Source organism: Myotis myotis, unplaced genomic scaffold, assembly GCF_014108235.1.
Source record: "Myotis myotis isolate mMyoMyo1 unplaced genomic scaffold, mMyoMyo1.p scaffold_m19_p_7, whole genome shotgun sequence".
Taxonomy (NCBI): domain Eukaryota; kingdom Metazoa; phylum Chordata; class Mammalia; order Chiroptera; family Vespertilionidae; genus Myotis; species Myotis myotis.
The window spans coordinates 64027740-64041040 of record NW_023416379.1 but is presented as its reverse complement, the minus strand read 5'-3'; the positions used below and the strand labels follow the sequence as shown (position 1 = coordinate 64041040).

The 13301-nt window shown below is 38.9% G+C and overlaps 1 protein-coding gene across 3 annotated transcripts in view; it reads right to left on the bottom strand.

Moving 5' to 3' along the window:
• The window catches only part of SLC17A5 (solute carrier family 17 member 5), an 82255-nt gene that overhangs the window by 27507 nt on the left and 41447 nt on the right, over positions 1-13301 (bottom strand). For all 3 annotated transcript variants that reach the window (XM_036316828.1, XM_036316827.1, XM_036316826.1), the window contains exons 6-7: positions 12434-12552; positions 2271-2429 (exon numbers count right to left, since the gene is read on the bottom strand). In XM_036316828.1, coding sequence (XP_036172721.1) covers positions 2271-2429; positions 12434-12552 — 278 coding nt within the window. The remainder of the gene's footprint in view (positions 1-2270; positions 2430-12433; positions 12553-13301) is intronic.

Below are 13301 nucleotides of genomic sequence, written 5' to 3'. Positions count from 1 at the left end.
AAAGATTCCTATTTTAAATTCTCTCATTATAGAACTTTAAAAATTCCATAAAAAATAAAGGCAGCCCTAGCTGATTTGGCTCAGTGGATACAGCGTCGGCCTGCAGACTGAGGGGTCCGGGGTTCGATTGCGGTCAAGGGCATGTACCTTGGTTGCAGACACATCCCCAGTGGGGGGTGTGCAGGAGGCAGCTGATCAATGTTTCTCTCTCATAGATGTTTCTAACTCTCTATCCCTCTCCCTTTCTCTCTGTAAAAAATCAATGAAATATATATTTTTAAAAATAAAGGCAATTAAGTGCACAGCAGTAATTACTGGCTAGCTATTGATATTTCATTCTTTCCATAGTTCTCCCGGGAAAATCTCAAATAGAAACCTCAGTGGAATAATATTTAGATCTGTATACATGTTTTTTGGTTGATCTCTTCCCACCCACCCACCCACCTCCGCCTTCCCTTTCTGTTCCCTTCTTCCATGTCTCTGGATCTGTTTTGTTCAACAGTTTATTTTGTTCATTAGATTCCACAGATGAGTGAGATCATGTGATGCTTGTCTTTTTCTGACTGGCTTATTTCACTTAACAGAATACTCTTCAGGTCCCTCCATGCTGTCTCAAAATGTAAGAGACCCTTCTTTTTTACTGCTGCACAGTATTCCATGGTGTAAATGTACCACAGCTTGTTTATCCACTCATCTACTGATAGGCACATGGGCTGTTTTCAAATATTAGCTATTATAAATTATGCTGCTATGAACATCAGAAAGAATATATGCTTCTTAAGTGATTTTACCACTTAGAAATAATCAATATGCCATTGTGGGATATCTTGGGTTGGCCTGCCCTGGGCCCCAACAAGGGCTATCTTTCACTTTGTGGCTGAGTGATATTCCATTATATGAATATACTACCTTTTGTTTATCTAATCACTAGCTGATGGACATTTGGGTTATTTCCACTTTTTGGTTAGTATGAGTAATGCTGTTACAAACATTTGTGTAAATGTATTTGTGTGGACCTATGTTTTCAATCCTCTTCGTATAAACTTAGGAATGGAATTACTGGGTCATATGATAACTTCGTTTAAATTTTTTTTGAGGAATTGATGAACTCTTTTCCACAGTGGCTACACCATTTTACATTCCCACCAGTAGTGTATGAAGGTTTCATTTCCTCTACATCCTCAACACTTGTTATTTTCTGTTTGTTTTTCATTCTAATAGGTGTGAAGTGGTATATGATTATGGTTTTCATTGACATTTCCCTAATGATTTATGATGCTGAGCATCTTTACATGGGCTTATTGGCCACTTGTATATCTTTGGAGAAATGTCCATTCAAATCATTGGCTCATTTAAAAAATGGTGTTTTCATTATTGAGTTGTAAGGGTTCTTTATATAATGCGGGTACTAGACCCTTATCAGATATGTGCCTTGCAAATATTTTCTCCCCTCCAGTGGGTTTGCATTCTTGATAGTGTCCTTTGATGCACAAAAGTTTTTAACTTTGATGAAGTGCAACTTATCTAGTTTTTTACTTTGATTACTTGTGCTTTTGGTGTTATATGTAAGAAACTTACCTAGTCCAAGGTCACAGAGATGTATACTTTCTAAGAGTTTTATCATTTTAACTCTTACGTTTGTCTTTAATTTATCTTAATTTTGAAAGCAAAAATGCCACCAATTTTCCTTACACACTGTGCCTCTTTCTCGTTAGGCTCTTCCTCAATCTCTTTAAAGACAAAATCCATCAATGTAAATAGAGATAACAGGAACTACCTCAACTGATGAGTTCAAAGGAACTGGCAGTTTCAGGAAGGTCCTTCTTATACAGCTTTACAACTAGAGCTTTTCCAATCCTAAATGATGCTGCAAAGTAGCCTCTGCACAAGAACCTTGCACTTTCCAACTCCTTGCTCAGCTGCCAGCAGTCCTGCTACCATCCTTTGTAGAAGTGAATGTTGGTGCCACTTTAAGTTTTAGAGTTTAAAGGAATTTGGAACATAGATCTGATATCCTGCAAGTTACTAGGGATTAGCAAGACTTTATGGTTACTGGGGTTCCAGTCAAAAGATACCATGAATCAAGAGTTTACACACACTGACTGAAAAAGAAAGAACAACTGTGAAGCAAAAAATAGAAGTCTTTCAAATTTAGTAATTAGAGTAAAATGGAAGGTAAAAATAACTGAATTTCTCATGGATAAAAACAAATTCTGTGTGCAGTTCAAAATCTGTACTTTATATAAGAAGCATAGATTATATTTTCTTACCTCTTGAACATTGAACCTTAGGATCTCCTTCATATAAGTAGGCAATAATGTCAGCAAGGTATAAAAAGTCCAGTTATAAGAAAAATGTGCAACGACAATGGCCCAAAGTGGCAGGGATTTTAGCATGGGTGTCCATGGCACTGACTTCTGTGAAGAAAGCTGAAAAAACAAACAACCAGGCGCATTTAGGATAAGCTACAGCTATGTTTAGATCTGTACCTTATTAGCCAAAATCCCATCTAGAACACATTATCAGCCTTGATTAGTAAATTCCAGATTTTTAAACCAACTCTTTAAAAATATTATACAGTAATAGAGTCCATTTTTCAGATTAGAAGAAAAATTGAAATGTAATTAGAGTGATAATGTCAACTCCAAACATTCCTTTTGAATGGCAGAAGTCACCCACAGTTATAGAGATAAAAGAGGTCTGCAACCTCCCCATCCACCCCTATTGCTTGAAAAGTTAGAGACAAGAGGAAGGACAAGATCAGTCTAGAGATTTTAGAATTTAAAGGAATTTGGAACATAGATATATTTTATATGGCTTTGAAACCCACAAAGGAAATGAATCACACTTCTGTGTTGAAAGGTACATGTTTAAATGTATCTGATCTCTGGAAACTAAATATATTCTGAATAATGTACCCCCCCTTCCAGAAAAAGAAACTTTAGTATGAAATATGTAATAATTTTAAGATTCCTGCTGCATGTACTTGCATGTAGTGACAGTGATGTTTTAATTAATTAATTTATAAAATATATTTTTGTTGTTTTCAGAGAGGAAGGGAGAGGGAGAGAAAGGTAGAAACATCAATGATGAGAGAGAATCATTGATCGGCTGCCCCCTGTACACCCCCTATTGGGGATTGAGCCTGCACCCAGTCATGTGCCCTGACCGGGAATTGAACCATCACCTCCTGGGCTATTTTAATTTTTTTTTAGCGAGAAAGAGAAGCATCGATCCGTTGCCTCCCATACATGCCCCAACCAGGTATCAAACCCACAACCTGACCAGGAACAGAACCCACCACCTTTTGGTGTACAGGAAGATGCTCCAACCAGCTGAGCCACACTGGCTGGGGCTTAACAGTATTATTTTAGAAGAATATATGGCTCTGATAATAGCATTTCAACAGTATTTAGGCATAATCTTGTTTGTACAAATGAAGCAAATTTAGCCATACTAGCGTATTTTCACGGCCTATACATATCAACTGAATTTTTGATAATCTGATGTTTTTGAGAAACACCCAACCAAGAACAGCTATAAGTGGAATGACATCAGCAAGATAGCCAAATAAGATGTCCTAGACCAGTGATGGAGAACCTATGACACGCGTGTCAGAGGTGACACGCCAACTCATTTTTTTGGTTGATTTTTCTTTGTTAAATGACATTTAAATATATAAAATAAATATCAAAAATATGTCTTTGTTTTACTATGGTTGAAAATATCAAAAAATTTCTACATGTGACATGGCACCAGAGTTAAGTTAGGGTTTTTCAAAATGCTGGCACGCCAAGCTCAAAAGGTTCACCATCACTGTCCTAGACTCATCTGGCATCCATCCATACACAAAAGTGCCTTTGTGGGAGCTGTGGGATCCAGCTCCATTTGCCAAGGGACCTGGGAGGAGCCTCACACACCTGTGCATTGGGTAAAACAAATACCAATCATGGTCCCGGCCATGAACCCTAAAGGCAGTTATACACCAGCTCCAGCCCCTTTTGGCTGAGGTCCAGGAGCCCGTGGAAAATATTGACTTAGACAATCAGCCACAGAGAAATCCTGCCATTTGCAACATGACTAGACCTTGAGGGCGTTATGCTAAGTGAAAAAATTAGAGAAAGAAAAATACTGTATGATATAACGCGTGTGGGATGGTAGTTGCCAGGGGCTGAGGGGGAAGTGTCGGTCAAAGAGTACAAATTTCTAATTATAAGATGAATAAGTTCTGGGAACCTAATGTACAGCATGGTGACGAAAGTTAATAATACTGTATTATATACTTGAAAGATGCTAAGACAGATCTTAAATGTTCTCTCCACAAAAAGGAATTGGTAATTATGTGAGGTTTGGAAAGAATAGGATATGCATATATTACAGCTTCGTGTTCATTTGTAAACTGGGTACAAAACAAAAGTCTTGTCTCCCAATAAGAATTATGAGATCAATTTACAGCATTTTCACATTATACATTATGTTTCAAGTTAAAGAGGATTTTTTTAAATGTTACTAAGAGAAACTATCCAAGTATCCAGCAGACACTAAAAAAATCCTTCAAGGTTTTAAGGTAGTGCTGTCTAGTAGAATTTTCTACAACAATGGAAATGTTCTATATCTGCATTTCTCAGTGTGGTAACCAGTAGCCACATGTGGCTATTAAGCCCTTGCATTTTGCCTAACACAACAGAGGAACCAAATTTTTAATTAAGTTAGTTTAAATAAGAATTTAATAGCCACATGGGCTTGTGACTACCGTAATGGATGACACAGGTTTAAGGTAAGACCTTAATGAAGTACAAAACAGCTTTTTCTGATATTCTAGATCTAGAAATTATTCTCTTGCTATTGATTCTGAAATATTACTGTTAGAGAAGACTTGTCAATCAAACAGTGTCCACACACACGTTCTCTATGGCTTCATTAACCTTCATGTTGGCAAAAACATGAGAGCTCTACATTATTCTGAAATGCCACTGGTGATAAATGAAAATACACTGGGAAGGAAAATTTTAAATTGCTCAGATCATCTTTCCAGCCAACATTTTGAAAGCAAATTTTCTTTAGATACTTGAATGATAATGGAATTTCTGATGAAACAGTGAGGTCTGGACTCTTATATGGGGAATACAATGGCTAATTTGCTTTCTTGTCAGTTACATCTGAACGCAGAGATAATTGTACATAAGGGGCATGGCCACTGTCAGCGCATGGAAGTAGGAGGATACATAATCCCCTAAACAAAGAAATTCACTCGCTTGGTTCCCCTTGTGACTCTTGGTGCACTTGGCTCGTGACTCTTGTGATTCTTGGCTTCCTTATTTTGCCTGGATGGCCCACAGCCATGCGGACCCCACATGCAATGGACTGCAAGACGGCAGTGGGAAACACAAGCTAAACTACCCTGATGCTAGACTGGACCCGCTCCAACATGGAAAGGAAAATCTGGACACTGGCTCTGCTTCCAGCTCTATTGAAATCCCAGCTACACTTCTTCTATGACTGGACTAAAGGAAATGGGACTTTGGAAACCCAGGGATGTAATTCCATAGAAATAAAGCTTTCTATTATGTCTCATCATCCCGTGTGAGTCTCAGAAAATTCCTTTTCTCGGGATATCACAAGAATCCTGCTCCCAGCAGTAACTGGGGAAGACAAGGCACATACTGCTCTGATAACTACAAAAAAATTATTTGTTGTAAAATGTGTTAATTTTCTAGAATACATGAAGGGTAAGGCCATTCAGCATATATTGAGTATCTTCTATGTGCAACTTCACAAAAAAAACCACGTTTTCCTGTCAAATGCTAGTAACAACAAATTGATTTAGAAAAAGTTGCATGCAATAGATGTTCTTAATTTATAGCAACTAACTGTTCAAACCAAGGCCCCATTTACTTAATAATGTTGCCAAATTGTATACTCTTTCTTAAAGGTATAAAGGCAAAAACAGTTATAAAACATGCTGTTCTCAAGAATTAAGTAAAGGAAAGAAAAAACCAATATGAGATCTCTAGGAAAGAAAACCTCTATGGGTGAAGTGGTAATGTCTGTTTATAATTTATTAAAGAGAGATCTTTAAAACAGAGATGTTGATGATCTTAAAGCACTCACAAGTATAGAGCTCACTAGTTATGAGCTGGCCTTGGGAGTTTACTTGTAGAGTTCCCTGAAGATTTTATTGCTCTTTTTGTAACAATTTCTAAATCAGAATTAGAACTATACATGCTGCCATAAATTTAAGATCTACCAACTGTAAGAATGAAATCACATTTCTGCCTGTAAGTATTGACTTTTTCTGAGCTTAATAAGTAAGAAAGCATCTAACTGGAACCTCGCCTATCTGGCTCAGGTCTTCTCTCCACACAGCTGTCAGTGTAAGTTCTCTAAAATGCAAGCCTCATTCCGTCACCAAGCTTACAAACAATTCATGGCATCCCAGTGCCTGCACGATAAAATCTGAGCTCCTCAGTGAGACATAGGGGACCCTCTGATCTGACTTCTGCCTACCTCCTATATCTTCTGCTGCTCTTTGCTTTTTACTTTTAGCCTACCTAACTGCTGACTTCCTGAGATATTACCCTGTCTCCTGTGCCTTCGCTGCACCATATACTTGGCCTGGAATGCCTGCACATATCTCACTTCCCCAATCTGTCTGGCTAACTCCAATTTCCCTTTCTAGACTGATCATATAAAGCTTTTATTAGTGAGAAAGAAAAAAGCATCCCCAGGCTATTGTCACCTGAGCTTGCCTGCTTGTAACAACTAGGTCCTGGTGTTCAACCATCGAACCTGAACAAAGCCATTCTATAAACATGATGGAATGAGACAAAAACAAGACCACTCTATAATCATGTCTGAACACAGACAAAATAAGAATGCTATAAACCACAAAAAAGGAACAAAAATCTCCTCTATTGGCTAACAGCTTTAGCCCCACCTTCTAGAAAAAAATTAAGATAATTATAGAATTGCTACTAACACCAAAACAGTTCTTTAAATCCTCCCAAAGTCAATGAATCCAAGTCTAAATTATAACAAGCTCCTAATTCTCACTGAGATGCCCTATGGTTCCTCATGATGTGCCTTCTCCCTCACTAAAACAAATCAAGAAACCCAATTCTGTTCCACTACAGGTATGTTCGTGATGACCTTTGGCCGGGGGGCACTGATACCAGAGGACTTATGACATGTCCCAGGCTGGCTGAGACGCCTGCCTTCTGTTTCAAAGATTTCCTGTGCATCTGTCTGTTTTTTTTTAAAACATTACTTAATTAATTTATGTAATTGATTTTAGAGAGAGGAAGGGAGGGAGGGGGGGAGAGGGAGAGAGGGATGGAGAGAAACATCCACCAGTTGCCTCCTGCATATGGGATCTAACTGTAACTTGGGTATGTGCCTTGACCAGGAATTGAACATGCCACCTTTTGGTGTACAGGACAACGCTCCAACCAACTGAGCCACACAGGCCAGAGCTTATATGTCTGTCTTACGGCACTGCATCATGCAGACTACACTATATTGAAATTCTGTTCATTCATGTCTGTCTCCCTCTGGAGATCACAGATCCCACAAGAACCATGTCTTGTTCATTTTCTTTCTCTTATCTTTTAAGCTCCCAGTACCTGACAAAGAAACTAGGACACTGTAAATTGTCAAAAAATGTTTAAAGGATGAATAAAGTACAGCAGATGAGCTAGATCTCTTGGATCCAAGATTTAAAGGTGAAGTTTTACGAAACACATTATTTTATGACATTTCAACTACGATATCATCTGATTTAAGAATGCAGTTTGGGGTTCTGTGAAACTTAATCCTTCTAACTCCTCTTGCTTCTGAATATTCTACTTTCTGAAACATATGAAAGAACAAATTAGCCGTAGGTTTGGATAATGGACAGATTTAGACACACATCAAGTAGAGAAAGCTATGGAAAAAAAATCTAAAACTAAAAAGTTTCATAAGTCTATGAAAATAATAATAGAAGCTCGCTGTTGCCCAGCAATGCTGAGAAAATGTGACAAACATATAAAGTTTTATGTGGCAAGACCTGTTAACATGGCATTAAATTCTTTTTATTGGTTTCTTCAAGGAAAAAAGTGGGTGATACATTTGATTAACATCATGAAGGACACTAAGATCTCAAAGTAACTTTCCTTATTACATTGCTGATTTCTTCTAATTTTTTGCTGACCTTTGGCAAAGAACAAGATATGCCATATTTTTCTAAAGTTCAGCAGTTTGTAGATACATTTGTAGCAAAATTTAAAAACTTAAAAGAAATGTAAATGAGTAAATGTTTAAATTCTACCTGCCTATACTTTCTATAAACATTGAAAATATCGGAGAGAGAACCAAGATGGCGGCATAGGTTAACGCCGGAGTTTGCTGCCTTGAACAACTACTTCCAAAGTGAAACTAAAAGACGGAACGGACATCACCCAGAACCACAGGAACGCTGGCTGAGTGGAAGTCCTACAACTAGGAGGAAAGAGAAACGCATACGGACACTCAGAGGAGGCGCAGTGCTGAAGTCAAATTCTGAGGTGCGGAGTGCGCGGAGCGCGCTGGCGGCGGAGGGCGCGGTTGGCGTTTTCAATGGGGAGGGAGTCGCAGATTCTGAGCTCCAGATACAGGCGAGTCTTTAGGGACCCAGACTCAAACGGGAGAAGCGGGACTGTCTGGCTTCGGTCAGAGCGAGTGCAGCTTTCTCTCCGAGGTTTGCAGCGGGTGCTGGGACTCAGAGAGGCAGAGCCCCTGGGGACAGGACTGAGAGCCGCCATAACTGCTCTCTCCAGCCCACCCTGTTGATCCTGTGCGACCCGCCCCGCCCAAGCCCTGCACAGAGGCATTTGCCGGATAGCCTCAGGCAAAGGCTAGATTAGCACCTCCCTAGAGGACAGAAGTTCTCTCACTGCAGACACAGCTGATTCTCACAGCCACTTGGCCTGGAGGTCAAACCCTCCCTGGTATTAGCTACAACAATCAAGGTTTAACTATAAGACTTCCAACAAAGACCACTAGGGGGTGCACCAAGGAAGCATAACAAAATGCGGAGACAAAGAAACAGGACAAAATTGTCAATGGAAGATATAGAGTTCAGAACCACACTTTTAAGGTCTCTCAAGAATTGTTTAGAAGCCGCCGATAAACTCAATGAGATCTACAAGGAAACTAATGAGACCCTCGATGTTATATTGGGGAACCAACTAGAAATTAAGCATACACGGACTGAAATAACGAATATTATACAGACTCCCGACAGCAGACCAGAGGAGTGCAAGAATCAAGTCAATGATTTGAAATGCGAGGAAGCAAAAAACACCCAACTGGAAAAGCAAAATGAAAAAAGAATCCAAAAATGCGAGGATAGTGTAAGGAGCCTCTGGGACAGCTTCAAGCATACCAACATCAGAATTATAGGGGTGCCAGAAGATGAGAGAGAGCAAGATATTGAAAATCTATTTGAGGAAATAATGACAGAAAACTTCCCCCACCTGGTGAAAGAAATGGACTTACAGGTCCAAGAAGCACGGAGAACCCCAAACAAAAGGAATCCAAAGAGGACCACACCAAGACACATCATAATTAAAATGCCAAGAGCAAAAGATAAAGAGAGAATCTTAAAAACAGCAAGAGAAAGAAAGTCAGTTACCTACAAGGGAATACCCATACGACTGTCAGCTGATTTCTCAACAGAAACTTTGCAGGCCAGAAGGGAGTGGCAAGAAATATTCAAAGTGATGAATACCAAGAACCTACAACCAAGATTACTTTATCCAGCAAAGCTATCATTCAGAACTGAAGGTCAGATAAAGAGCTTCACAGATAAGAAAAAGCTAAAGGAGTTCATCACCACCAAACCAGGATTATATGAAATGCTGAAAGGTATCCTTTAAGAAGAGGAAGAGGAAGAAAAAGGTAAAGATACAAATTATGAACAACAAATATGCATCTATCAACAAGTGAATCTAAGAATCAAGTGAATAAATAATCTGATGAACAGAATGAACTGGTGATTATAATAGAATCAGGGACATAGAAAGGGAATGGACTGACCATTCTTGTGGGGGAAAGGGGTGTGGGAGATGCGGGAAGAGACTGGACAAAAATCGTGCACCTATGGATGAGGAGAGTGGGTGGGGAGTGAGGGCGGAGGGTGGGGCGGGAACTGGGAGGAGGGGAGTTATGGGGGGGAAAAAAGAGGAACAAATGTAATAATCTGAACAATAAAGATTTAATTAAAAAAAGAAAATATCAATAGTGGTAACTTATTGGGCAAAAGTTTCAAATGAATTATTTTATGTTCTTAAACTAATAAAGTGACTCTGAAGCCATTAATAAAGCTAAGAAAGGACTACATATATTTTAATTTTTCCTAATGATTTCAGATTATCTTTTATTCTCCCCAAAAGGCAAATATATATATTTTTAATCCTCACCCAAGGATATTTTTCCATTAATTTTTAGAGACAGTGGAAGAGAGAGGGAAAGACAGAGAAATATTGATGTGAGAGAAACCCATTGATTAGTTGCCTCCTGCATGCACCTTGACCAAGGCGGAGCCTGCATTGAAGGTACATGCCCTTGACTAGAATTGAACTCAGGACCCTTCGGTCCACTAAGCCAACCCAACTAGGGCCAAATATTTTGTTTTCATGGCTTGAGCATTTCTTATATTAAATTATGACAGACTTTTATTTCTGACTTGCTACTGTGTTTGATTAAGTGATAGAAATCTAGCTTTAATAAGATTTTTTTTCTAAAGATCTACTGTAGAGGGGCAAATAGGTATATATATTAAATGTGCTATCATCATTAAATCACACTCATTTAAAATACATATAAAAACATACTAGTTTTCTAACAGCTAACATTTAGAATCCTATTAATAAAAGCCTATGTGGTCGTGATGCCCTCACACCATAATGAGTGATCACCATGAGGCTGCATGCGCACTGGGTGGGCGGGGGCTTGATGCTGCATGCACAGCACGGAGGCAGGTCCCTCGGCTCCGGCCTACCTCTTTGGAGCAATCCATCGAGGAGCCCTGGATGGGTGGGTGGGGCCTACCTCTTTGGGGTGATCAATCGCGGGGCTCCTGCACTGTGAGAGCGCACAGGCCAGGCTGGGGGACCCACCTCCCTGCCCCCTGGTGCACGAATTTCGTGCACTGGGCCTCTAGTGTAGCTATAAGATTCCTTTCATAATAACACATTTTATTTTCTACTAATTAAGAAGAAAACAAATTTAAGATTTGCCTGATAATCATTACTCTAGAACAGTAATTTTCAACCAGTGTGACACAAGAATTTTCAAAACATGCAATATCTGACTATTTATCAGGGGCACTGACCTCTTTTCCCTTAGACTGTCAATTTTAAAAAAAGTCAACAGCCGCCCTGGCCAGTGAGCCTCAATTGGTTGAGCAGCATGTCATGCACTGAAAGAAAGGTCACTGGTTCAATTCCTGTTCAGGGCACATGCCCAGGTTGTGGGCTAGGTCCTCATCCTCAGGAAGCAACCACTGGATATTTCTCTCTCACTCTTTCCCTTCTTCTCTCTCTAAAATCAATAAAAACATATTTTACAAAAAAATGACAAGAGCCAACACAACAATAGCCATCTGGTGTAAAGAATCAAAATTATACCTATTTTTTTTTGGTCAGATTAGCAAAAAATATATACATTTTTTCATCTGCTACAGAATTTTGGTAATTAGTGTGCCATAAGATGAAAAAAGTTGAAAACTGCTGCTCTAGAAGGTTTAAAATAACTTTAAAAATTAATTTTTTCATAGATTTTTAGAGAGAATTAGATTTTCACCGTTAGCGAGGGCCCAAGGAATGTTCTGGCCATCAGAAGTGATGCGTGAAGTGTGCCACTTCCCGGCTGAGGCAGCACAAAGCTCCCAGGTTCTCTTCTCAGGCCACGGCACCTGGAAGCCACCAGATGGATGCAGCCACGCCCAGCCGGTGTGGCTCAGTGGTTGAGCGTCAACCCATGAACCAGGAGGTCACGGTTTGATTCCCGGTCAGGGCATATGCCTGGGTTGCGGGCTGATCCCTAGCGGGGAGCATGCAGGAGGCAGCCAATCGATGGTTCTCTCTCATCATTGATTTTCTATCTTTCTTTCCCTCTCCCTTCCTCTCTGAAAACAATAAAAATATATATTAAAAAAAAAAAATTAATTTTTTCATAGATTTTTAGAGAGAATTAGATTTTCTCCAGCAAAACAAACTAATACTTTGTACATTTATTTCATTTGCCTGTTCCATTTTGCCTAGAGCATGCATAATGAAAATATCTGTTAAAAATTGGGATCTTCGGCTTCTGGTTAAGATGGCAACGTGGTAAAAAAACAAAAACAATTGGTATATTATTTCTGAAGAAAAAAAGTTTCAAAATTATTTTTAAAATATGCCAAAGTCAATACCTGATTTTTTAACGATGAAAGAATGTATTCCTTTTCCTGGTGAGAGACTGTCTTGTGAGTTTCTGGTGTATTACTAACTAACCAGATCCATAAAACAAACCAAATGATTCCAACAATACCTTAAAATAGAAAAATAATAAATAAAATTAGAATGCACCAACAGTAGTTTTTACAGTGTTGAAAAAATTATGTAATTATAAAATCAATGTATATTGGTTTCAGTTTAGTTTTTATTTCAAGTTCCTCCCATAATTCTTTACTGGGATAATTGCTATCTGTATTATTTCCTATAAATTTTGAAGAGAACAATTTTGACCATATGACTCTGCCTTTCAGAGTATACCAGACAAATCTTTTATTTTTATTTATTTGCAAAAGTTTATTTAGAAAGTCAGAGGTAGAAGAAGTGAGCTATAGAACCAGCTGAGCTTTGTGGGCTCAGGAAACAAGTTAGAGACAAAAGAAGGGCCCTAGACCTGGGGAGCAGGATGGGGGTAGGCTGGAGGGGGTCAATGGGGGAAAAAGAGGACATATGTAATACTTTCAAGAATAAAGAATTACTAACAAAAAAGAGAAAAGAACCCCCCCCCCCAAAAAAAAAAAACAACCAAAAAAAACACCACACCAACAAAAACAAAGTCGGCCCTGGAGCTTAGGAAAAAGAAAGGCAGAGAGACAGAGAGGGGAAAAGGCATGGGTGTGCTCCAGAGAAAGAAAGAGCAAGCTGATAAACCTTTTAAAATATAAATTTCCACAAGGTATTATTTCCACAGGTATCTGCTTTGTTTTGTGTTGGTTTTCTTTTGTTTTGATTGCAGTTAGATTTCCTGCATAAAATGTCTTTGTGGCAATCTAATTTATTGAAAAC